We start from the raw sequence: 26,658 nt of genomic DNA on the forward strand, positions 1-26,658 counted from the left end.
AATTTAAAGGATAAAATGCCTTGTTAGTTTTACTCGTATTTAACAAGAAATTACTCTAATAAATTTTGAAATAATTTCAAATGGGAAATTTTAGAATTTAAAGGATAACGTTTGTGGAAATTTCCCTCATTTTTGCTGGTCCGGCAACGCTGTTTTGGGGTATAAAATGCACACAGCGTTCCCGGACCGTCAAAGCTTCGATCGAGATCACGGCATTGTTTACGTTTGTTTTGGAGTGAAAGAGCATTTTCATCCGGAATCCGGGCATTCCCAGACATTAACAATGAGGCTGCACCTGGCGGCGATCCTGATCCTCTGCATCGAGCACGTATCCAAGGCGGTCGCCCAGGGAATGCCGATCAGTCCGTGCCCCAAGGTGTTTCAGTACCGCTTCGACGGCAGCGAATGGTTCGGCCTGATGGCCGTGCGCAGTCCGGATGGCCACCAGCCGCTCCACATCCGGGTGACGCTCTCGATGCGGGGCAAGCCCACGACGGTAATAGAGGAATAGTGCCATCCAGTTGTTATCTTATAGTAATTAGTACACACAGAACTATCTGGGCGAAATCGAGCTACTTACACGCGGCAAGTTTACACACAATGCCCCGGTTCTGTACAAGATCCGCTTTCCCAAGCATCACTTCCCGCCCAAATTGCTCCTCATGTCGGCCAACAATCATGTGATCTGTTTTGGATCCGGCGGTGCGTATCCACGGAACTCGGGAGCACGGAGCACACGATTTAACCCATGATTTGTTTGCCCGCACCACAGAGCACAGCATCTTCATGACCCAAATCCAGTTGGAGCACATCAGGAAGTTGTCTTTCATACCGGATAAGAAGAGCTCCCTGTTGCTGGATCCCGACGAGGAGGAGGAGGTGCGAAAAACGATCGACAAGCCACCCAGTACGCCGCACATCCAGTTCAAGAAGTATGCATCCGGATATCCGGATTTTGGTCGGTTAAAACACACACACACGATCGTGACATTCATTCGTTACTTAATGTCCGCTTTTGTAGAAAACCCTTTGCCCACGCGCCCAAGGAGATTTGCGGACGCATCGACAGGGAACTGGACTTTCACTTGTCCCAAAGAACGGAACCACTTCATGGCGAAAACGGGGATCCAAAGAGCTCCGACGACATCACAGCGCCAGTTTTTGTCGATGACGACGAAGATGATGGCCTTGAGCATCAGTTTGTGGACGAATCGGAAGCGGATGCAGAAGCGATAGAAAGCGATGGCGCTGATAGCCTGCCATCGATCACCAGGGGATCGTGGCCCTGGCTAGCGGCTATCTATGTGAACAACCTGACTTCCCTGGACTTTCAGTGTGGTGGATCGCTGGTCTCGGGACGCGTGGTAATCAGCTCGGCGCACTGCTTCAAGTTGTTCAACAAACGCTACACATCCAACGAGGTGCTCGTCTTTCTGGGCCGTCACAATTTGAAGAACTGGAACGAGGAGGGATCTCTGGCCGCTCCCGTCGATGGCATTTACATTCATCCCGACTTTAACAGTCAGCTGAGCAGCTACGATGCGGATATCGCAGTGATTATACTCAAGAACGAAGTTCGGTGGGTCTGTTTATATATTCAATCAATCTTAATACGTAAAATTTATTACATTCCTTGCAGATTTAACACCTTTATTCGGCCCGCTTGCCTGTGGTCTGGTTCCAGCAAAACGGAGTATATTGTGGGCGAGCGGGGCATCGTCATCGGCTGGAGCTTTGACAGATCGAACAGTACCCAAGATCAGAAGCTGTTGTCGGGGCTACCGGGCAAGAAGTCCACCGATGCCAGTGCACCCAAGGTAATAAAGGCACCCATTGTCGGCAATGCCGAATGCTTTCGGGCCAATGCCCACTTTCGCAGCCTATCCTCAAATCGAACATTTTGCGCCGGCATCCAGGCGGAGGAACGAGATACGCATCAGAGTGGTGCCAGCATTTACACCGGCATATCGGGGGCCGGGCTTTTCATCCGCCGGAACAATCGCTGGATGCTGCGTGGCACAGTGTCAGCGGCGCTGCCCGCCGTAGAGTCAACGGATCCGGAATCTAGCCATAAGCTTTGCTGTAAGAACCAGTACATCATATATGCCGACGTGGCCAAGTTTCTGGACTGGATCACGGCCTTCGTAATATAAATCACATCCTAAATGCGTATGGGAACGCATTTGTATGTAAGCGCTGTGATAGCCCCTTGGGCATGGCGATGGGAAAAAGTTACTCGGAGTAATTAGCGAATATCGGTTTACTTTCTAGTTTTCGCACAGAAACTTGTGAATGATTATGGCATTTCAGTTTTACTTTTATTTAAGACAGTAAGGCAATTCATATAATAAATTATGGCACGGGAAAGCCAAAAGGAAGTTTCCTATAGAATCGTTAGACTTTTGAATCAAATGAACACCAAATTAACAACATTAAAATCTTAATATTTGAATTCTTGCGACCACCCAAAGGAAACATGTATACAGAGAGAATCACAGGTATGTTTGATGATAGCAAACTTAATTGATATATAGTAACATTTGCCACACCTTTGTTATCAGTGTGCTGGCGCTCGTGAACAAAGGAAGCTGTCAATATCCGGAGTGGGCGGCCTGCCCGTCTGAGTGGCGTTCACCCACGGACACCTGGACACCCTAATTACCAGCCCAGCAGCAGACTGCACTGCGCATATGCTGGCTACTATCAAGCACGTCATCAGCCGCAATCGTCGTCATCGCCATCTGTTCTGTTATCTATCTTGCTGGGCTGTTGGGGCATCGACAGCAAACGTAGCCATCGTAGCCATCGACTATCAGTTCAGTTCAGTTCAGTTCCGTCCGGACCGTGGCAGCTGGTGCATCACACCCGGGGCTCTGGGCCCTTCGTCTCCGGACATCCGCAATTTGCAATCCGCAATCGATGAAGATCCGCTGGCCAGTGCAACTCTTTCGAATTGTGAACGTGCCCGGTTGGTAGTGAATATTTTACAGAAATGGCCATATTTGGAGTTTATTTCGCGCATTGCAAAGTTCGATTCACCGATACCCAGAATGCTGGGCGGAGTGGGAGCTCGTCGCAGAAGGGGCTCATCTCCTATGGCGCGATTGACTATTAGCAACATCAACGGCCTGGATGACAATATTGCCATCATCGGCGATGGCGTCATCCGGCGGAGCACGCACTACGGCTCCCAAGGGTCCAGCAAAAGGCGCCGGGCTCCGGAAAGTTTTGCTCTTGTCCAGACGCGACCCAATCTAGGCGACCTAATGTAAGTACCACTTTCAACTCACATATTAACCTTTTAAACTTAATATTCTTTTAAAAAGATCATTCTAACTTTGAACAAGTATTGAAACCTAACTGAAAACTGATTTTTACACCATAATAGTCCGTGGATATAACTTATTATAGATAGCATGGATTCTTGATAAATTAATTAATATTTATAGATAGGGCTTATTGAAATGTACAAAGGGTTAAAATTGTTGAAGCGCCAAAAGTTAACTTTTTTTTGGGATAAGGGGTAAAATAAGTTGTATACTTTCATTTTAATTAGGTCAAACATGGTAGCCCCTTTGAGCCTTTAAAATTTGGTTAAAGCCGCGTTTTCAAATATCCGATATATCGACAAGGCGGGGGTTTTCCTTATTAGGGGTTGAAAACATGCAGAGCTTAAAGCTTTATCAAAAATTTTAAACAGTAGTAAAGCAGCATCCTTGCAAAGTAAAAAAAGCATCTAAGGATAGCTAAGTAGGTTAAACTTCGTCCTTCTTCTTTTCAATTTAGAAAGTACTTCCTAAGCCAGGCTTTTGAAAAGCCGATTTCTCGAAAGTTCGATAGTTTTGCTTCATAGAAGTGAAAAGCAAGCGGAGCTTAAAGCTCAATAAACGAATGTAATGCTCTCAAGAAGAGCTAGAGCTGAAGAGGACACGCATGCGCTCTCCCTTGCACTTTCGCTACACTGGCCAGTGTGTCCACCCCTGCAACTGAGCTTGAACTGGAGCTTGGACCTGAGCTTTCGGGCGGACGCAGAGCGCAGGGCTGGTGGATTTTTTTCCCCATATTTTTGCCCTTTGTGCGTGTGTGTGGGCCCTGGCGATGTGGTAGTATGTGATACAAAGTCGCCGAGTTGAAGTCTTGCGTTTTGTTGAGTTTTTCGTCCAACTGGTGAGACAAAGTCGGTGCTGTCAGCTCCCGTAGAAGCGGTTTTTGTTTTTTATTTTCAATTCGTGCTCAACCATTTAATCAGCAATTATGCTACAATCCAAATGTGGCTGAATATCAATGCATGGTGTTAAGAAATCAAGTGCAAATCACTCGCAATGCGGGCTCAAAAGTGCTGTGAAAATTTCACATTTCGAATGTTGTGTGCGCTGGCATCCGAATTCGGGTCGAGTGGTGAAAATAACACTACAAACATCCAAACCAAGAACAAGAAATATAGTCGGAAAAACGTGAAAAGCGTGAAAATCGTGAAAATCGTGTAAAAACCCAATGACAAAACGTCGAATTGGCGACAATGGCGGCGAGGGCAGCACAAATAGCAAAGAAAAGAAATCGGGAAACCAAGTGAAAAGCATTATTCGGGCTTACTGAAGCCAATAAACGACCTCTGATTGTGCTTCTCCAGGCACCCAGATCTAATTTTTATTTTTAGCCACATACATATATGTACATATATATATTCCAATCCCAATTACCGTAGCCATCCTTAAAAAACAGTTGTAAAAGTTAAAGTTAACAAGCCCCACGAACGAACGCACCACACACCAACACCAACACACACACACAAATATCCATATCCATATACATATACATATGCATATATATAGCTATATATATAGTGGTTGGGATTGGGTCAGCGGGTCGGTAGCACAACGGGCGGAATGTTGCGTCGGTGGTGCTATATATTGCGGTGAATGGAAGTGGAAGTGGATGTGGCAAGTAGCAAGTGGCAAGTGGAAAAGGAAAGGCGAAAGGCGAAAGGAAAAGCTAAAGCTAAAGCTGAAGCTGAAGGAAAAGGAGATATGGAGTTTTCGGCTGTTTTAGCCTATCGGTTTATCGTTTATTTTTGTGACGTGTACACGCACTTTCGAGGTGAATGAATTGAGGCGATGTAGCAGGAAGCACCCCCCCAAATGAATATTTAAATTAACTATATTTCCCCCAGCCCACACAAATATTTACTAGTCGTAAATTTCCCAACCCACACACATACACATGCACATATGTATATTTTTTCCATACCGGAAACGAATTCTAATGATGTTCTTCTCTCTTCACGGAAGTGAAAAATTTGTTTGTCTCTGTTCTTTGAACAATGCTCATATGAATATGTAGAATTGAATGCGAGCATATGAGCAAATATTGTGGTAGTTGTGTGCTCTGTAACTAAAGAATAACGATATATCACATTTCAGTTAGTTGGTCCTTCTTAAAGCCCCATTAAAAGTGTAACATTTCCAGAAAAAATAACAAAAAGCGTTAGTTAAGGGGGGCGGCGATGGCAAGTGTGTCATTGTTGCTGTTTATTTTTGGCAATTACAGGTTCGTTGGTCTCACTGTGGCCCGATTGTAGTCAGACACACAGATATATATGTATATAGCTTCTGCCCATTCCTAAACCCAAACTCGTTCCAAAAAACATCGTCAACATACAAAAAAAACTGCAGACAACTGTGCCTGGTGACGTCACTAGGGAAAAAAGAGCTGGATTTATACTGTAAATGTACCCTGTTAACCAAAATATTGCTTTTAAAGAAAAGCCATTGCTTTGCGCAATTGAAAATGCGCAATTTAAAATAGGCCAATAGTTAATTTAAATGCAAACGCAACCAGACTTACTGGGCCCTTAAAAGTAGGCAAGCGATTTGTGGCTGCGATGTTATCGTTATCGGTGTGACCCAGTGATTGTTGAAACTAAAAGAGCGTGAGAGAGAGAGTGAGAGAGAGAGAGCTTCTGCCGGCACGTGTGTGTGTGTGTGTGTGGATGGAATGGCGAGAGTTGAAATTTGCAAATGCCAATTCTTGTTATCAGCTAACTAAATCAAAACATTTGATTAATCCACACATAGCTGTAAAGCTAAAACCTTGTTAATAGCACCACCGCCTGTTTCGCTGATTTGTTAATTCAAGATTACTCCGAAAAAGGTAAACAAGTTTTCAAAATCCTTCCAGTCGGAATTCGGAACTCGGAATCTCACCGTTTCGCAACTCACCACAGCCCGTGTATATGTGTGCGTGTGCGAGTGTATTGAGCTTTTTTTTTTTTTTTGGTGGCCCATACACATGCATTTGTATGTGTGCCAGTCTCTCGTCTCTCAGCCTCTGACTTTTTCATCCCCTAACGTTTTTCATTCATGGCGTGTTCCAGTAATGGAATTTTATACCAATAACCGAAATAATCACATCTATCTGTACACCGTGTCCACAGCCATAGCCAGTCTGAAATGTTCTGGATCTGCTTCCTTATAGATACACCCCACTTATTAGTAGGTACACAAATAACACCAGCCATGCACTTCGTATGCACCTAAGTAACCACATTCCCATGCCCATACCCATACCCACACCGCAGTCATTCCCATCCAATCATATGTATGTATATGTTCGTGCGCGAGTGTATGAGCATGTTTTCAATAGGTCATGAACTGAATTGACCCGAGCGCATCATAATTATCGGTTGGCAAAATAAGTAGCACAACATTGAAACACTCAAAACCGCCGCAAGCAAAAAAAAAAAACAGATTCCGAAATCTGACCAGTTTTTATTTACAATCAAGTGTGCGTGTGTGAATGGCGTCTAATTTGTAATTTCCATATTCAGTTCAAGTGCAATAAATAACACAGTGGTAATGCGGAATAGCTAATGAATAATAGAAAGACTACGATTCAAAGAGCGATAAATACGGCAAAGGGATACGTGCAGACAAACGGCCAAGCAGAAGTCAACGATCGAGGGATTCAGGACGAGGACGCGAGTGAAGGAAGCTAAGGAAGTTAAAGGACTCGCACCCGGAATCCTTCAGCGTCCAGCCTCCAATCCAAACATCCTCCACAGCCTCAACAACATCCTCCACATCCTCCAGTAATCACCAGCAACAGTCAATCGGACTCGCGAGCTAAATGTCCAGTTGCCGCTATCGTTCCATACGGACGGCGTGTCACTCCCGACAAATGCGTATTGTGGTTGACCTTGTTTAATATAATTATGGCCGAGCGGTCGTTACAAAAGTATCAGAAATTGGATACAGTGACGGTACGTGCCACCCCTTCATCTAATTAAAAATATTATGAATTCTGAAGTCCAATAGCTTGCTGTCCTGATTTAGAACAGGATTCTTAGGTTTCTTTCACTTTATGGCTCCGAATTAAAGCTATAAAAATGAATTGCAATACGTTTATATGTTCTTCGTTTATTTTGTTATAGTTCTGATATTTAAGACATAAAACAAAGCATTTGTGCTTCAGAATTTATCCTTGCGCTGTTTGTTAGGCACAATATAAACGACTTTCTCTTTTAAGTATCATATTAACTAATATTTATTTATAAACCAAAATAAAACATTGCCTACATCGTTATGTATGCAAAATATAAAATATGAAGAGACCGAAATCACCACCTAAATGGCGTATAAGTAATAATTCTATAAATTATTTTATATTTCAGAAAGCTATAACTATATCATTTAAACTGTTGTTTATTTAGAACAAGAATTGAGTTTATAAAACTAGGTCACATTTTTAAATTAATATCTAAAAGCTATGATTTAGCTGTGATATATATGATATGAGTATATACTATATGTCGTTGTTGAGCGAATAATTTGATTTAAATCAGCCCTAAGCGCGATTAAATGAATAGGAATAGCCTAAGTAGTCCTACGTAGGCAGTACATCAATATTTCACACTCTATCCTTCATCCATACAGGTTGGAAGCGGCTCAGGAAGTAGTGCAAGCAGAGCATCAACAGGACTCCTTAGGCGGGGGGCACTTGGATCGAAAGGGAGCCCATCGCTTAGCTGATAGAATGGGTGGCCCGAAAAAAGAGGAAAACCCACCAGGTGGTGGTCCGACGTCATTGTTTATTCTAACCGAGGATAACCCAATTAGAAAGTACACACGATTCATCATAGAATGGCCGCCCTTTGAATACGCTGTGTTATTGACAATCATAGCCAACTGTGTTGTGTTGGCACTAGAGGAGCACTTGCCAGGGGGCGACAAGACAGTATTGGCTCAAAAATTGGTAAGATGGATATGCTTGCTATGCTGAAATGCTGAAACGGATTCACCTAATAATATACGTTTTGGCCATTAATTAATTAGGAAAAAACGGAGGCCTATTTTTTATGCATTTTCTGTGTAGAAGCGTCGCTCAAGATCCTCGCCTTAGGGCTTGTTCTGCATAAACACTCCTATCTCAGGAATATTTGGAACATCATGGATTTTTTCGTTGTAGTTACGGGGTAAATAATGAACCAAACTATATTTACATATTTCAAGCACATGCACCAATTTTATTTCCAAATAATATCGATTTTAAAACTCCACGCCGTGCAAGCATTATCTTTTTGTTCAATCCAAACCAATTTCAACTATGTACATATATGTCTTGATTCATTATGAATTCGAAGAACACGTTTTCCCAAAGATTTTCTGAATCTTTTGAAAAGCGAAGTAACTTTTTCTCGATTCATCATAGATCTAAACTTTAGTTGTAAGTTGTTATTTAAAATTGTACACTCCATAAATTCTACATTACGATATGTATTTAGTTATTAAGTGCCCAATATTTTTTGGTGTTGCGGTAAGACCACTTTCTAAACTAAAGCATATACATAGATATAAGCGATAAAGTAAGCGATTGTATTAACAACTTCTCCCGTATGTTTAAATGCGTGTAACAAACTCGAAATGGCAAATATCAATGCCAATTGCAGAGCCATGACGATATTTGCTGAGGCCAATATAGATGTTGACCTGCGTATGTTGCGATCTTTTCGTGTTTTACGCCCACTGAAGCTCGTATCCCGAATTCCAAGTAAGACATCTGCCAACAAAAGCCAAACAAACCATTAGTTGCTACAAAACCAAAACCTAGGCCAGATAATACATCGTTTTCTTCAGTAAACATATATATTAACCAAACAAATTACACTCGAAAAAGCTAGTTAACTTACATGGATCCTCATCCTGAACTTAATTGGAATAGGCGTAGCGAAAACGGCATTAACAGAAACCAAATTAGATGCTAAAATAGTGTTATTATATATTTAATAGTTATACATTAAGTAGTTATAAAATAACTTTAGACCTCGATCAAGCTTTCGATGTTCTATGATTCTCAAAACAAAACTGTTATAGATGTTTTCAAACAAAATAAATTTTAAGAAGGAAAGCGGTAGCATTATTCAATTATAGATGGCATCAGTAGGATGCAATGTGTTATCTCGTAGGTTTATATAATAAATAAATTCGTGTACAGTGTTAGCCACGAATTTAAGAGCTTAAAAATTCAACTTTAAAAAACATATATTTCGTGGCTAACACTCTGTAGTTCTTTATGGATTTATAAATATATATAGCTGTATACTCTTTATGTTTTGTAGTGCTTTCGACTATATAACCTTTATAACAATTAGCTACATATAAGTGAGTTAAAGGCTCTGTATAACTATGTGTGATTCCATGACTATAATTCAAGTTACCTGTCAATTCGATTTAAAATAGATCGCAACTTGCAAGCCACATATGTATAAACCCCCTTTTAAAGGTGGTAGAATAATAGCGAATATTATTGATTTCCGATAATAGCTGGCACATAAATGATAAGTTTACATCTATATATAAAACTATAGAAACCATAGAGCGACTGACCAAAATCAGTTTTAGTCAATTGTAGATGTGTTCAACTTATTATTTGATTTTATACATCACAAATTTGTGTCTGTTAAAGGGAATATTCACTTAAATTTCCTAGAATATTCTCTTAAATTTCCTAGAACTTTGAAATAAGCAGTGTGTATGTAATAAGCATTAGATTGAATTTATATTTTAAATGATAGCTATAACTCATATTCTACTCCATAGCTGACCAAAACCATAGTTTATATTTGCTCTCCAATATACAATTTATGTATGTGAATGCCAGAAAATATTAAATATTGAAATATTGAATATTGGAAAGGAGAGCAAAGATAAACTATTCTGCGTTTTCGCTTGGGTTACCCATTGTGTGTGCGAAAAATATGAACTAACCGCGCGTTAAACGTTACTCTGGATTACTTAAGTTATTTAAATTTGTACACTTCTTGGTTGCTTCTTGCTTTCGATTCAAGTTTCGATTTAAGCTGCACAATACATATGAACTTTTGTTTTGTACTCGTATGATTTCGATCTTCCAATTATTCCAATTATGATTATATGATCTCTATGATATTTTTGATCTGTATACATTGTGTATCGCTAATCAATATATAACTTCATTTCGATCGCTTAACGTCTGCAAACAGATTCATGACACAGTACCCACAAATAGGGCCCGAGGTAGACCTAAGAACACTTAGAGCCATTCGTGTGCTACGGCCCTTAAAATTAGTGTCTGGAATTCCTAGTGAGTAGTTCCTCTGTTTAATTCTACATGTCGTTGTTGTCCTTCTGTTCTAATTCTTGATTTTGATACCCCAAACCTTGCTCCAGACTCTTAAGTGTGCGTAAATGAGACTGTTTTTGATTCTGATTTCTGATTTCTAGTTCGAGTGAGTGGGAATTGTGTGTGAGAAGAGCCTGCATCTTTGCCACCACTTAGTTTTCGATTTTCGTTTGAAACGTACTCTTTTTTGACTAGAATGGTTGTTTTGTGGCACATGGTTGTCGTGGAGCTTTCCAGCTGCGACAATCATGTCCTGAATGTGAACACATACCCAGCATACACATCTTTCTAATCCAACGTCCATCTTCTCCAATCAACTCAACCAATCAACCGAATCAACTGAATCGTTTCTGGATCGGATGAACGGCAACGTCAACAGGTTTACAAGTAGTTTTAAAATCTATAATCAAGGCGATGGCACCTTTACTGCAAATCGGTCTCTTGGTGTTGTTTGCAATCGTAATTTTTGCAATCATTGGACTCGAGTTTTATTCGGGCGCACTGCATAAGACTTGTTATAGCTTAGAAGATCCAAGTAATATCCCATCAAATGCTAGAGTTTCGCGATCCCAGCTAATCCTGTTCCTGTTTTTTTGAGCAGACAAACTAGTGAAGGAGGGCGAATCAGAGACGCCTTGCAACACGGACAACATCCTGGAAAAGGCCGCCGGCTCCTTCGTATGCAACAACACCACGAGCATGTGTCTGGAGAAGTGGGAGGGACCAAATTCAGGTATCACGAGTTTCGATAACATCGGATTTGCCATGTTGACCGTATTCCAATGTATCACCATGGAGGGCTGGACGGCAATACTGTATTGGGTAAGTCACAATCAGTGATCTTTATTTATCTATATCCTAACTGATACTACTACTACTTCTACTTCAACTTCTATGCAGACCAACGACGCATTAGGTTCAGGATGGAATTGGATATATTTCGTGCCTCTTATAGTTATAGGCTCATTTTTTATGCTCAACTTAGTTCTTGGTGTCCTTAGTGGGTAAGTTGATCGCGAATTGCTTTATGTTAACGATGAAGCCCACTTCTACACCAGTTCACATTACGTTCTATTTATGATTTCAATTCGATTTTTGTTGAGTAAAAGATGAAGAAAAAAAAATGGATAAATGGGATCTGAAAATACTGCATACATATGTTTAGATCATTTCGATATGGAATAAATATTTAAATATTTTTGTAAAGATTAAATGTAAAGAGAGTGTCGAGTGTCCAATTGCCAGATTATACATATGTATATATCGGTTTTACGTAGAGCTACGTGCATGGTGCCAAAAAAATAAAAAGTAAAAAAACTCCATTTGGCTGTAAATTATGAAAAATATTGCGCCTGTGGCCGGACGATTGAAATATATGTATGTACGTGTTCGATATACTGTCATTTTGATTTGCATTCAACTTGTACGTTTGGTTATATATATGTATATGTATATTTTTGATTTCTCCGAAATTATGTTCAATGCATTTAACTATCGTATTCCCGAATTCAGAGAGTTTTCGAACGAACGAAATCGTGTCGAACGTCGCATGGAGTTTCAAAAATGCCGCTTTCGGGCCATGTTTCAGACAGCAATGGTCTCGTACCTTGACTGGATCACACAAGCAGGTTTATACAACTAGATCTCTATATCTAAGTGCAACCAAGTAAACTGCCATAATCAACCCGAACGTCATACAAACACAACCTGCAATTATAACTAATTAACTAACTATTATCGGCCAAATACAGAACAAATATGTCTACTCGTATGCTAATGCTATCGAATCCGAGTTATCCGAGTTCATTGCGTTAAACACCCATCAAATTAAACTAATTAAACCAAAAAGCAAACCAAACTCCGACCCATACTTTGTACTTCCTTAACCAGTTTATAAAGAACGTGTTTGATTTACTGCTAGTTATGTATTCTTAAATAGATCGCAAGCAATTCCCCGGCTGCAAAGAGTTCTGGTACCCAAAAAAACTTAATTACTTACTTACAATCAATCAATACAATACAACTACTATGTACCTCCAATGAACCGAATTATTCAAATATTAACTGCGAGATGCCGTTCACCCCACTATATAGTTTCTACCAACCAACCAAACCAAACAACCAATAATCTAATCCATATACTCTCCAGTGCGTAATGCGTATTATATTCTCTGCATTTTGCCACACACTTAACCCGATTCTTACTACCATAGCGATAAAGTTGAATTCCCCCAAACCAAACTAACCAAATGCATAGCTATTTCAACTGCAGTTAGCCATCTTAACCTCCAGTTACTTACTTACCTATATACAATCCCCGCCAGCGGACTCGTGATTTGTTGTTGAGTCTCGACCTCGTTTTCGTTCTCGATATCTCGGCTATATAGTACACTCCCCAATTACACTATATACACTGATAGAGCAGTGCACCCACCTTTCAATATGTTCTGTCCCTGGTTACCAACTAAACTATCGCCATCAAAATGTATCATCGCTCCAGACTCAGAGACTCTTAAACTCCTAGATTCCTAGACTCCTAGACTCCCAGCGAACCAGGGAAAATTTAGAGTTATTGAATTTAGCGTGAAATCCCGATGATGCAATGATGCAATGGCATCATCATTCTCTATATATTTATTTGTCGCCACCGAATACAAATAAATCATTTCATATTTGCTTGTATGCACACATATATAATCTAACACATTTTCCCTTCTTTTATATATATTTTCCCTTGACTTTTGACCTCATTGAAGGGTCCCGTCGCGGAGGCGCAATAAATATATATGTGTTAAATTGCATTTCTGTTGCTTTATTTCCATTTCCAGTAAATAATTTCAACTTTCTGTTGATGCCCGTTTGTTGTTTTCCAAAAAAAAAAAGGCACTGGCATATTTTCATTTTACGAATCCTTAAGTTTTTCTTTCTCTGTTGATTACACTCGTACAAAAACAACAAACAATGACGAAAGTATGGTGTGAACTTTGATATTGTAATACCAAAGCATACATGATCGTTTTAGCAATCAATCAATCCTGTTTTTTGGTTTATCACGTTCTATTTAATTATTTTTTGTAGTGAATTCGCAAAAGAACGAGAAAAAGTAGAAAATAGACAAGAGTTTCTTAAACTTAGAAGGCAGCAGCAACTAGAAAGAGAGTTGAACGGCTATGTTGAATGGATTTGTAAAGCTGGTATAGTATTTACCCCTATTTCTTGTTTGTAAATCTATATATACACACACACACACACACACACACACACACACACAATATGACTAAAATCATACAACAAACAATTCTCACACACAAATATATACAAACATAAAAATTTAAACACCACTCGCCCCATGTTCATCCACATCCATATGTACATATATATTATAAAAACGAAGTATATGCCAACATTTAAATGAGGTCCTTTTCCATGGCTATAAAACTAAACTAAACTCAATGGAAATGGGAAATAGGAAAACTATAGTAGATTACCAAAAGCTGGTCGATAATCATTATTAAATCCTATTTCCAAACTGCAACAGGATTCTAAAAAAAAAAATGCCCAATATGTGATTCTTCTTCAATATCATTGCTTCACTGAAAGATACATTAACTGTATATCGTTTATATCATTTTCATATAAATTAACGATATATTCATACATACCTAAGATGATATAAAAATAAAATATACGTTGTATTGAGATGTTTCTTAATAGCCAGCACTTTTGGCACATTCTTAGCATCCCTTTCCTCATAGACTTGAAACCCTCGAACCTATCTATCTATACATTGCCAAATTTGAAAGTGAATAAATTCCTCAATATACTCCGAATTAAAATAGTTTTCGTGGAAATATGGACACATATCCCTCATGCCGCCCCAATATATAAACATATACCCACATTTTGACCATTTTGACTATAATGTACATATATCCCCTCTGCTTATGTGTTGATCAAATCGATTTCCCCGCTGTGACCCATCACCAATCACTGCATTTTGATGCTATTTCAGAGGAGGTTATCCTGGCCGAGGAGCGAACAACCGAAGAGGAGAAAATGCACATAATGGAGGGTGAGTTTTATGAAATTTTAATCATAGCACCCATATAATATTTTATCATAAAATTTTTCCCTTTAGCTCGAAGACGAAATGCTGCCAAGCGGAAAAAGCTGAAAAGCTTGGGAAAATCCAAGTCCACAGATACAGAGGAAGAGGAAGCGGAGGAAGATTACGGAGACGATGGTAAGAAAGATATTTTAAATAGTGTTCGATGAGCTCATTTCTATATAATTGACAAACATAACAAACAACATAAAAGACAATCCATGAAATGAAATGGTTGCTTGATGGGATAAAGCAATTAACCAATAAACGAAACCAAAACGATTGGCTGCAAACTTAATTGAACTCTTTAGTTTTTAGTTTTCCTATTGCATTGCGTTTTAAGGAACTTCGATGTGCAATTAATACATTTTTTATTTCTATGTTTGAACTTACTACAACAAACGAAATTGTAATTCTTACCTTGAATATTATCGAAATGTGTAAGTAAATTATTATTTATTTTTTCACCAAGTGAAAAATCTGCACAAGCGTCAGATAGTTAAAATCCCATTTAATGTGCTAACAAATTAACTAGAATTAAACCAATTCATTGATCTCATCGTACAGCAACTCTATAACAAATACTATATACGTAATCTTCTCACTTGTGTAAATATGAGAAAGTAGTTGGTATTATATGTATGTGGGGTATACAATCTACATAAATACTAGTAAACTAAAACCTATTAATTAATATAATTAACTCATAACGAACATTAACTATCGCGAGGTAGTGAGGGTAGAAAGTCAACTGAGGGATCTTTGTTATTGAAAATGAGCACCTTACATAGTTACTTATAGACAACAATCGTAAGGACAAAGTGAATATAGAGATAGTGCCCACCCAAAACAATACAATTCGCACTTGTACAACGTCGTCTTTATAACAAATAGTCAATCATACTCGTTATCGCTACGATCAACAAAAACACATACATCTTTCGCCTTATATTTGAGTACATTAATTGTTGCCTACAGTGCGTTGTGCGTTTCAAAACACAGCAAGAGTAAGAGCTCTTTAAATCGTTTTGAAGTGCATCGCACACGTATTTAAACGCAGGTCACACTTGCCTGATTGTAATCATAGGTGGAGATATAATCATAGATTTAAAAGGCTTCCCAACTGATTGGCTGGCGATCTCTGTTCTCTGTAGGTTACCTCAAAACGCGCTCGAAACCCCAAGGAAGTTGTACTGGATTCTGGCGGGCGGAGAAGAGGTTTCGTTTCTGGATCCGGCACACGGTGAAGACGCAGTGGTTCTACTGGTTCGTCATCGTCCTCGTCTTTCTGAACACCGTCTGCGTTGCCGTCGAGCATTACGGCCAGCCCTCGTTCCTCACGGAGTTTCTGTGTACGTATCACTATGGATAATGGATAATCGATAACCCATTGGATAATGGAATTTTTTGTCTTACAGACTATGCTGAATTCATCTTCCTGGGACTGTTCATGTCGGAGATGTTCATCAAGATGTACGCGTTGGGGCCCCGCATCTACTTTGAGTCGTCGTTCAACCGATTTGATTGCGTTGTCATTAGTGGTTCGATATTCGAAGTGATCTGGTCCGAGGTGAAAGGCGGTTCGTTCGGTCTGTCTGTGCTGCGTGCCCTGCGATTGCTGCGCATCTTCAAAGTCACCAAGTACTGGTCGTCGCTGCGCAATCTAGTCATCTCACTGTTGAACTCGATGAGATCGATCATCTCATTGTTGTTCCTGCTCTTCTTGTTCATCCTTATATTCGCCTTACTGGGCATGCAGTTGTTTGGCGGCCAGTTCAATCTGCCCGGAGCCACGCCCGAAACGAATTTTAACACTTTCCCGATAGCACTGTTGACTGTATTCCAAATCCTCACTGGCGAAGATTGGAACGAGGTCATGTACCAGGGCATCATTTCTCAGGGTGGTGCGCAGAAAGGAATGATTTACTCTATGTAAGTTTAAGTTTTGTTGTATTCCGTGTACCCATCATTCTATCATGTGCATTGTATGTATGCCAGTCGAAAACTAAAAACAAACAAGTACATGTATATGTAAAGGTAAATGTAGTTAACGCACTATGGAAAACCTTTTGATCTCGATCAAAAACGTTAGGATTATGATTCTATTTGCCGCCCCTCTATCCCTAATTATCAAAAATCGAAATGATAGCGCTAGATAATGTTAATGATACTTCCAACCAAGCGAGCATATTCGCAATTCATTGAACGTCGAACCATTAATGTGTGCAATCGACCTCAGACTTACAGGCTTGAAGAATTTTACTCACCAAAAAATTCTGCAAGCGCAAGTTAACAAAAATACAAAAAAGAAACCAAACCGCCAATCAAGCCACCCACTAACTATATCATTCATCGTGAATACCCATTAATCCGTAAGTGTAGAGAACCTTTGGTCTTTGATAATGAATCTGTACAGTCCATTAAACGCTATACCTTTGTCTATTCTCAATCTCATCTCTATTTACAGGAATGCAACAGAAAAACAGAAAGAATGAATTTCTCAAAACCAAACGTAGTTGCCTCTCAGTTTTCAAACAGCCCCCACAAAATGCCGTACAATTAATTCCCGATTACGTTTTTTTAAGAATTTCCCAGCACACGTTGACGTATCTTTTGAGTTTCATATCATCGAGGAGGTTCCTCTCCTGAGCTAATGCCCCAAAAATAGATTGATACAATTGAGTGTGTTCAACTCTGATTGTTTTTTGTGTGTTCTTGATGCTCTTTCGACAGATACTTTATCGTTTTGGTACTCTTCGGAAATTACACGCTATTGAATGTGTTCTTGGCTATCGCCGTTGATAATTTGGCGAATGCCCAAGAACTTACAGCAGCCGAAGAGGAACAAGTCGAAGAGGATAAAGAGAAACAACTGCAGGAGCTCGAGAAGGAGATGGAGGCCCTCCAGGCGGATGGAGTTCATGTGGAGAATGGCGACGGTGCTGTCGCCCCCAGCAAGTCCAAGGGCAAGAAGAAGGAGGAGGAGAAGAAGGAGGAGGAGGAGGTGACCGAGGGTCCCAAGCCGATGCTGCCCTACTCATCGATGTTTATACTATCACCAACCAATCCGTAAATATTCCATCACTCAATCAACTTTCCATTGCTCATGGTCGGGGTCATAGGTCATGGGTCATTCAATCGTAGTGCTCAGATCAGATAGGGTTCCATCCTAGAGTTAAGTTAATCGAGTCTCTTCCAGGATCCAATCCCGTTTTCGAATCCAATCCCGAAAATAAGACTACTGGAACACTCTCTGTTTGTTGTAATGATGCATTGATCATTGTGTAGCCATGATCCAGTTTTCAAGGTTATCAAAAGCTTATCAAAAGGGTTCTATAGAAGTATTCCCTATCCATATTGTACAGTATCCTATTCTAGTTACTACGTATATCATCCATAGCCAATGACATATTCTAATATCTTATAAACTACTATAACCGTAGTACAACTTAATCAATTACTGATGCGATATACTCTTTTCTTTTTACCTTTTTTCCTGTTTTCCTGTTTTGGATTACAATCTTATGTTGCACACAAACAAACAAACAAATTAATGAATTGACATGTGTTTGTAAATATATTCAACCACAATATCCGACTACTATTATCGCCATCATCAACCATCAACCACCACCACAAAATCATCTCGAAAAAACGCAACAATTTTGTTAACAAATCATCGACACTTCGAACCAAACAACAACAAACTGCTTAACAACAACAACAACAATTCATTATAAACAACGAACTCATCTCAAAATTCAAACAAACAATAAACTAAATCAAAACCTAAACAAATTCAATGCGAAATTGGAACGATGACAAAAAATTCAAAACCATCAACAAATTTAATTAAAATGAACGGTTGCCCCACAAAAAAAAAAAAACATCCAAAAAATCGAATCAAAAATGCGAAAATTACAATCGGAATCTGATATGGAAACCTGAACAAAAATCTTTGAAATTTTCTACCCACACCAAACCGAATTTCGAATGAAAACTGATCAAAACTATAAAATCAAAACCAAAACAAAAACTGCCACCGAATTTGACGCAATCCTGAATGCAAAAATACGACCATGATCCTAATTGATTACATGATTAAACGCAAAATCTATATCTACGATATATATTTATGAAATATCCTATCCACCGATGATGAAATTCGATCAAATCAAAATCTAAAATCATATATAAAAAATCTAAAAATGAAAATAACGATAACGATAACGATAACGTACGACTTATACAGCATACGACGCGGCGCCCATTGGGTGGTTAATTTACCATATTTTGATTTCTTCATTATGGTTGTCATCTCAATGTCATCAATAGCATTAGCAGCCGAAGATCCCGTTCGTGAGAACTCGAGGCGAAACAAGATATTGAATTATTTCGATTATGCATTTACCGGCGTATTCACGATAGAAATGTTGCTGAAAATTGTAGACTTGGGTGTGATCCTGCACCCTGGCAGCTATTTAAGAGAATTCTGGAATATTATGGATGCTGTGGTCGTTATATGCGCTGCTGTTAGTTTCGGTTTCGATATGAGCGGTAGCAGCGCTGGACAAAATTTATCGACTATTAAATCGCTACGGGTATTGCGTGTACTGCGCCCATTGAAGACCATTAAGCGTGTACCGAAATTGAAAGCCGTGTTCGATTGCGTCGTGAACTCATTGAAAAATGTTGTTAACATTCTAATCGTGTACATATTGTTTCAATTTATATTTTCTGTTATTGGAGTACAATTGTTCAATGGAAAATTTTTTCATTGTACGGACGAAAGTAAACATACTTCCGCAGAGTGCCAGTAAGTAACATTTCTATTCAATTTCAATTTCAAGTTTACCAAAACTGTTCGTTCGCTTACCTAAGTTCTTTGTAATCTTATTATTCTTGATTTTTCAAATGTTGTCTCGATCTTAAGTTCTATTGTTCTATTATTGAATCATCCTTATTGCCGTAGGTATCCCGGCCTCTCTGATACTCATTGTCCCACCGTAGTGATCGCTACTTTTGGTTTTTTTTTTCGTTCTGATTTACCATCTCGATCATTTAACCCTCTACAATCTCGTATAGTCGCGTTACACTGTAGCGCTCTAGCTCTCCCTACTTTCTACCACAAAAACACGCTCTCTATGACTGTCTTTCTATCTGTCTCTCTTGCTAATTGCTCATTTGTGTGTTTCCTTGTCTAAGGTCCATTTATACAACTAGATGATTATGTTTGAAAATACCTCGAACATATGTAGCTTATAGATGCGAGAAGAAAGAACAAAAACACATACCATCCACTCGTACGTACATTTCCCGATATTTTTCTGGGCTCTTACACGTACATGTATAGCTATGTTCAAGAAAATAGTACCACCCTCTACCATCACCCATCGAAAAGTGCCTTGGCTCTGTTTTATATCTTTTTAACTGGTCGGCTGTGCAATAGTTTATAAGACTTAACTAGCTGCTGTAGCGAATAATTTCACTTAAATGTTTTCTTAAAAACCATGTATGCAGTAGAAGTAAAGTGAGTAATTTGAAAAGTAAATATCTTCCACATCGACCCGATGCATCATTATACATATGTATGTGTATGTGTTTAGCTATAAATGTTAGGTCTAGTGATTATGCTAATATATGTTGCCTACTTAAAAGGGCAGAAGTAAAAACCTGGTGCAACTTCGTTTACTTTCTACAGATAGATAGTTAACTCATTTAAGGTATTGCACAACTGTTCTAGAGCTGTATGAGAAACCGAGACAACGTGTGGTTTAAGGTGATGGGAGAATCGAATACTATCAATTAAGTAATATTTCAAGGCCAGCTGCATTTCATAGGAGTGCTTTGCCTACACAACACTTTCCAAACTCCGAATACATTGATGTTTAGCAAATATTCCCTCGTTGTGAGTGCAAGACTCAAACTAGCTTTAATAGGATCAGTAATACCAAACAAATACCGAGCAAAAGCAGGTTAATCATTATCTTTGTTAGATAATCTCAAGTCCTCCTAGTGTATATAACTAAAAATGCCCACGTTTATGTGTAAATTTAAAGTGGTCCCAATAGAGAGCATTTAGGATATAAGTTTCCAGATCCATTCTTGTTTTTTGTATGTGTGTTGTACGATTGTTTTCGTTAACCTGAGCATTATTATTGCCCTTATGTTTGTTCTATTATCATATTTGTTTTCATGAAACCAAAAAAGGTGCACTGATTTAACAGAATGTAAGAGTAGCATTTTATAGTTTCTCGCCATGTTTTTCTTGCCTGACTTGTCTAATTAACAGTCACGCGATTAAACGGGCCAAAAACAACACAATAAAAGCAAAAAAAAAGAAAAAGAAAACAAAAACGAAAATCAACCATAAACAAAAATTGAAGAGAAAAAAAGGCAAAAAAGAAAGAGAAAAGAAAAAAAGAGAAAAACCAACCGAATCAAAAAGTGACTGATAAAAAGCATATGAAATAGAGAGAAAATGCGTTCGAATCAACATCTGTGATATAGAAATGCAAACCTACAGTTTCTAGTTGCCACCTGAAAAATACCTTACCAGTTACGCCTAATTTTCTATAATTATTTTATATATGTATATTTAATCAGTTATCAGACGTATCAGTGTATGTTTGTATATGTTGTCTTCACAAACCTAAAATCAAAGCTCGGTTAACACCAATACCAATGGAACTAGCAAAAGAGTCTTCGCGTTTAGCTTGTGTACTTAAAACCATATAAATTATATCAATATTTAAATGTTTCATTTTTACTTGCAATTGGGTATTATCCAAATACCAAAGAGTCCATATTACTACCAGAAGATTTCTTAATAAGCACGCGCATAGCAGTCCACGGACCGCTTTAGACTAGACAACTAGATAGGGTAACTCAGTTCGGATATTGCAAAGCTCAACCTCAAGAAGACCCACCTGTCCACCTGTCCACCTATCCACCTGTACACTTCGAATGCAAGTTCTTGTCCAAGGCTTCCTGGCTTCCTGGCTTCCTTTTAACTCCAAGTTCTCTTTATTCCAAGCCAAGTAGTACGTGTATCCCAATATCTAGCCATCATCCATGCATACACGCCATTATTTGTATGTTCCAGTGCCAGTCTTTTGATCTGTTCCAGAAACAGAAAAGTAATAAAGAAATATATGAATATATGAATATAATAAAAGGAGACAGTTTTCGGTTTGTACGAATAGTGCTATCGTAGGTATCGTAACCATTTTGCAGTAGACTATATCCAACTAGATGACGAGCGCTCTTTCCCAAGTTATTTGTGTGTGTAAAGAGTATCATTATGTCTATTATATTATTATTATGTAACACCGCGTTATTATCTTACACTCGACGCTGTTGAGAAGTGAAAAACAAAGTCCGATACTCGCGTTGCAACCGATGGACGTTCAACGACTACCAAAAGCCATTGAGTATCGGTTTGTTTTAGCTGTTTGGCCTTCGTATGCAATAACTTCGGTCAACCCGAATTGACAACCAAAATCAAAACCAATAAAAATTTTACTTAAAGAAAAAAAAAAACCAATACATATGTACACGTACATCCCAACGCCCACTAGCATCTACACTCACGCCTATACGCCGCCAGCGATGAAACTTTATATAAATATATTTAATTTTTTTTCGAGTTACTACAAAATTTCCAATCGGTTCGAGTAAAACTTTAGGTAAATAGAACCTGTGCAGTTTCAAAGGCAGCTAAAGTGTCGAATACTCGTACATATACCTTGGCACCTAAATATTTGCATTTTACATTTTTATAATAAACTAGGTGTGTAGTTTAGCTTGATTTATTTCGAATTCAAGTTGAGAGCCCATTCATTTGAGCGCAGCTGCTTTGTTACACATCACCGAACCGACAACGTGCCGAACCACGAATCAAAAACCAAAAACCAAAAACCACGAACCAAAAACCACAAACCAAAAACCTCAAACCAAAAACCACAAACCACGAACTACGAACCACGTAGTGCCAGTAAGAGGGAGCTCTACTTTTGATCCACAGCTCCAAGTCGACCCATAGATTTTATTCCATTCATCCATTCCACGGGTAATGGGCTTAGAACTAGTTCGTTTCTTTTTTCATTCTTGTATGTAGTGATTTTCGAGCATTTCTTTATTTGTACGCCCTCCTATTCAAGACCGTATCGAGTGTTGATTTGGGTTGATCTCTCCTAAGCCAAGTCAAATTTGCACACTCGTACTTGGTCAATGCAGTTTGTAGATGTGACAGCAGCTTCTTGCACCACTGACTAACCATCGTGCCATCTCAAAATTCATTCATCTTCAACTCTTCAAGGGGTGTCCGAAAATATATTAAGGATTGGTAGTACATATATGCGGTCATTAGCAAAATTCTATAACACAATACGATTTTGACGGCACCCCAGTATGTGTTTCTATAGAAAACTAACTGTCGTTCTGTTTACTAGACTTCGATTTCCACATATATTTCACATTCAAATCATTTCACCACGCCATTAAGATTTCAAAAGCTACAAAACATAAAGAAAAGAAAGAAAATATAGTACAATATAACGATTCCCAATTGATGTTCTGTTCAGTTTTTAGATGCTTGCCAAACTTTAGTTTCATTGCCAATTTTCTGTTTCGAACTTAGTGTTTTATTGTGCAAACCTTATGTTGGTATTTTTCTCAATGATTCTCAATCAAATTACTAATATAAATCCACATAACTGACTGAACCACACCGTAAACATGAAAACATGAAAACATGAAAACCCTAAATGAACCGAAAACAAACAAACAAAAAAACGCTTAAAAACGCAACCAAAGGGGCTACTACTTCAAGTACGAGGAGGACGAGCTGCTGCCAAAACAGGAGCAACGTGTCTGGAAACCGCGGGCTTTCCACTACGACAATGTGGCCGCTGCGATGTTGACCCTGTTCGCCGTTCAGACCGGCGAGGGATGGCCACAGTAAGCCAATTTGTTGTTGTTCTAACTGATAAGATCGATTATGTATACTTCCCCCCGCTCTATCTACATCTACATCTACATCTACATCTAAATCTATATATCTTGAATTGTAATATGTATCTGTATCCTGTCTATCGAACTCTCTGTCTATCTGTCGGATGAGCAAATCGAAATGGAAGACATAGCTAACTAATATCTTTTGCCTCTCTTTCTTCAACAATCCACAACACAATACCAACTGCACCTGAATGTCCATCCACACACATCTGTGTACAAAAACCAACGACAAACGCATTCCATATCGATCTCGAAATCGATACCGATACCGATTGAACTGCGATCATACCGATAAATAGGGTCTTGCAACACTCAATGGCTGCCACTTATGAAGATAGGGGTCCAATCCAAAATTTCCGGATCGAAATGTCCATATTTTATATTGTGTATTTTATTGTATTTCCGTTCTTCTTCGTCAACATATTCGTGGCCTTGATTATTATTACGTTTCAAGAGCAAGGCGAAGCTGAGTTACAAGATGGCGAAATTGACAAAAATCAGGTGAGCCACGCCCATCCGACCCGTAATACCTACATATGTGAGTCCGCATTTCTACCTCTCTCTGTCTCACTCTCTCTCTCTCTCTCTCTCTCTGTGCTTATAAATTATGTGTGTGTTGTGTGTGTAATGTACTGCTTGTCGTATATGTAAAACACCCTGCCCCCCTGCCCAAAAAAAAAAAGAACCAAAAAAAAAAAAACATTAACAATGTTAAAGTTGATTTTTAATGAATTGATTGATTGATTTGCACGTACATTTCACTAACTCGTAAAGCCCGCTATCGACATTACCACAACTGCTACTACTAACTTACTTACTGCTAACTACTACCCCCCAAACTACTAGTACTTTTCAAGAATATACTTATATATACCTATAAGTCAACGAACTCCAACTCAAACACAACAAGTACACACTGTACACCGAGTACACTGAGCCAAATACTCTACTCGTACATCGAATGTGTCCAAATCCTAGTCTAGCTCCACACGTACTCGTATGTACTCAAAATGTTTGCCTTGCTTTTTCTCGCCCTTCGTTGTGGATGATCCCCAATAACACCCCCCCTACAAAAACAAAAAACAAACACTCTTTCTATATACATATATGTTTAAAATATGTGTTTGAATACATTTGCGTATAGATCCGCCCTTAGATCCACGTGTATTTTGGTGGGCCTCAAAACGAGTTTAGACCCTAGTCCCCATATAAATATAAATATTATTGAACATTCGCTTAGAAGCCTCGATTAGTTGCCTTTTTGATATAAATAGTGAACATTTACCGGAAAATAGAGATGTATCATTTCACACACGATAGTCCTTAAATATTCCCCAGTAGTCTTGGAATATTTAACGATTTGTATCGTAAAGTCAGTTGCCAAAGCTTTTCAAACGCGTCAAATCCATCAAATCCCAAATCGCGAACACAGACGATTGTAAGTATGCATTCTACAAACATCCGCCGGTAGTGGAAATATCGTAAGAAAAGTGTAATATTAGTTTAAACTTTTAACGGGTGATCCCTGTGATTTTGTGCCCTCCAAATACAGACACATCCTCGAAAGTAAAACCATATATTTCAAATTGGGCATGTGTTAAATGAATGTATTCGCCTTTAACTAACGGGGGTAGAACCTTATTATTTTGCTTCAAAACCATATGAACGTATCAATTTCATTTTGAGTTTGCTTTGATTTGGTGTCGAAATGTAGTGGTTTAAATCGATGTTGATGATTAATGTGTGTATATAGAATTAGAAACTGGTACTCGAATTGATGTGCTTTCAAAACATATAGGCGTTAAGACACCCTAGTTAACGTTTGGTACCAAATGCATTTGTATTGTGCAATGCATTTAGCCACGAGCGTCACTTCAAGGACATGCGAAATTCATGTGCATAATTACATTTCTCTTCACTCTAGAAATCCTGCATCGATTTCACTATAGGAGCACGTCCCCTCGAACGCTATATGCCCAAGAATCGGAACACCTTCAAGTATAAAGTGTGGCGCATTGTGGTGTCCACGCCCTTTGAGTACTTCATTATGATGTTGATCGTATTCAATACCCTTTTGCTGATGATGAAGGTAAGTTCCCGGTCTACTGATCTCCCTGCAATATGCTTTCAATCATGTAAATCATCAAAATGTATATCTATATTGCATCTAATCACATTTGTTAATCCCCACAGTATCACAATCAGGGCGACATGTACGAAAAGGCGCTGAAGTACATCAACATGGGATTCACCGGCATGTTCAGTGTGGAAACGGTGCTCAAAATCATTGGATTCGGTGTTAAGGTGAGTGTTTTTTGATTATGAATATCCCTAAGTAAAAGATCTTGCTACCTCCTTATGACTCTTTGTATTACTTATTAAATGCTAGTACTTTGCATATTAATACATACTCTGAATTTGATCGCGTTGTAGAACTTCTTCAAGGACCCGTGGAACATATTCGATTTGATCACCGTTTTGGGCAGCATTGTGGATGCACTTTGGATGGAATTCGGGGTAATTATCAGTTGCTTGTCACCACACAACCCAGAGCATACATATTATTGTTGTGTTCGATTTCTGTGCCGTTATGCAAGACAAGAAACAATGTTATGCCAAACTTAATAACAAATGTATCTAGCTTCATTATTTTGCCAAGATACATGTCCACACTTGAACTACGACACAAGCACACCTTATAACAAGTACACGCAACTAAGAAAGAAGAAAATATCTAATAAGTATCTATATGATTACCCTGATGCGTATGTGCATATATGTCTCGGGTGTATCTTTAAGTCTATATAATTTCGCAACCAACGTTAGGCTCATGCGCACGAATGTTGTTTTGCCAAGAACTATTTTATTCCAGACATTCA

General features: G+C 38.8%; 2 protein-coding genes across 19 annotated transcripts in view; both read left to right on the forward strand.

The window, feature by feature from the left end:
• Positions 1-201: 201 nt before the first annotated feature.
• LOC120457126 (serine protease gd) lies at positions 202-2,306 on the forward strand. Of its 3 annotated transcripts, none has more exons than XM_039644361.1 (5): positions 202-496; positions 543-702; positions 773-932; positions 1,022-1,579; positions 1,640-2,306. In XM_039644361.1, exons 1-5 carry the CDS (start codon positions 284-286, stop codon positions 2,151-2,153), a joined length of 1,605 nt encoding a protein of 534 aa, XP_039500295.1. In that variant the 5' UTR covers positions 202-283; the 3' UTR covers positions 2,154-2,306. The 3 variants fall into 3 exon arrangements, with proteins under 3 accessions (XP_039500295.1, XP_039500296.1, XP_039500297.1); XM_039644362.1 differs by having other exon boundaries at positions 552-702; XM_039644363.1 differs by lacking the exon at positions 1,640-2,306 and having other exon boundaries at positions 208-496; positions 552-702; positions 773-958; positions 1,022-1,377.
• Positions 2,307-2,690: 384 nt separating this feature from the next.
• The window catches only part of LOC120457125 (voltage-dependent calcium channel type A subunit alpha-1), a 50,360-nt gene continuing 26,392 nt past the window's right edge, over positions 2,691-26,658 (forward strand). For 7 of the 16 annotated variants that reach the window (XM_039644347.2, XM_039644343.2, XM_039644342.2 and 4 more), the window contains exons 1-19: positions 2,691-3,268; positions 7,932-8,250; positions 8,331-8,470; positions 10,517-10,617; positions 11,036-11,191; positions 11,258-11,478; positions 11,557-11,660; positions 12,169-12,284; positions 14,669-14,728; positions 14,795-14,899; positions 15,916-16,113; positions 16,180-16,693; positions 17,495-17,830; positions 19,014-19,577; positions 23,579-23,722; positions 24,079-24,280; positions 25,704-25,868; positions 25,973-26,083; positions 26,213-26,296. In XM_039644347.2, coding sequence (XP_039500281.1) covers positions 2,691-3,268; positions 7,932-8,250; positions 8,331-8,470; positions 10,517-10,617; positions 11,036-11,191; positions 11,258-11,478; positions 11,557-11,660; positions 12,169-12,284; positions 14,669-14,728; positions 14,795-14,899; positions 15,916-16,113; positions 16,180-16,693; positions 17,495-17,830; positions 19,014-19,577; positions 23,579-23,722; positions 24,079-24,280; positions 25,704-25,868; positions 25,973-26,083; positions 26,213-26,296 — 4,218 coding nt within the window. Of the gene's footprint in view, positions 3,269-4,089; positions 4,178-6,826; positions 7,259-7,931; positions 8,251-8,330; positions 8,471-8,861; positions 9,046-10,516; positions 10,618-11,035; positions 11,192-11,257; positions 11,479-11,556; positions 11,661-12,168; positions 12,285-13,734; positions 13,851-14,668; positions 14,729-14,794; positions 14,900-15,915; positions 16,114-16,179; positions 16,694-17,494; positions 17,831-19,013; positions 19,578-23,578; positions 23,723-24,078; positions 24,281-25,703; positions 25,869-25,972; positions 26,084-26,212; positions 26,297-26,658 lie in introns of those variants that run through there. The other 9 variants (XM_039644345.2, XM_039644348.2, XM_039644350.2 and 6 more) reach the window with 6 other exon arrangements.

This window comes from Drosophila santomea, chromosome X (assembly GCF_016746245.2).
Source record: "Drosophila santomea strain STO CAGO 1482 chromosome X, Prin_Dsan_1.1, whole genome shotgun sequence".
NCBI lineage: Eukaryota > Metazoa > Arthropoda > Insecta > Diptera > Drosophilidae > Drosophila > Drosophila santomea.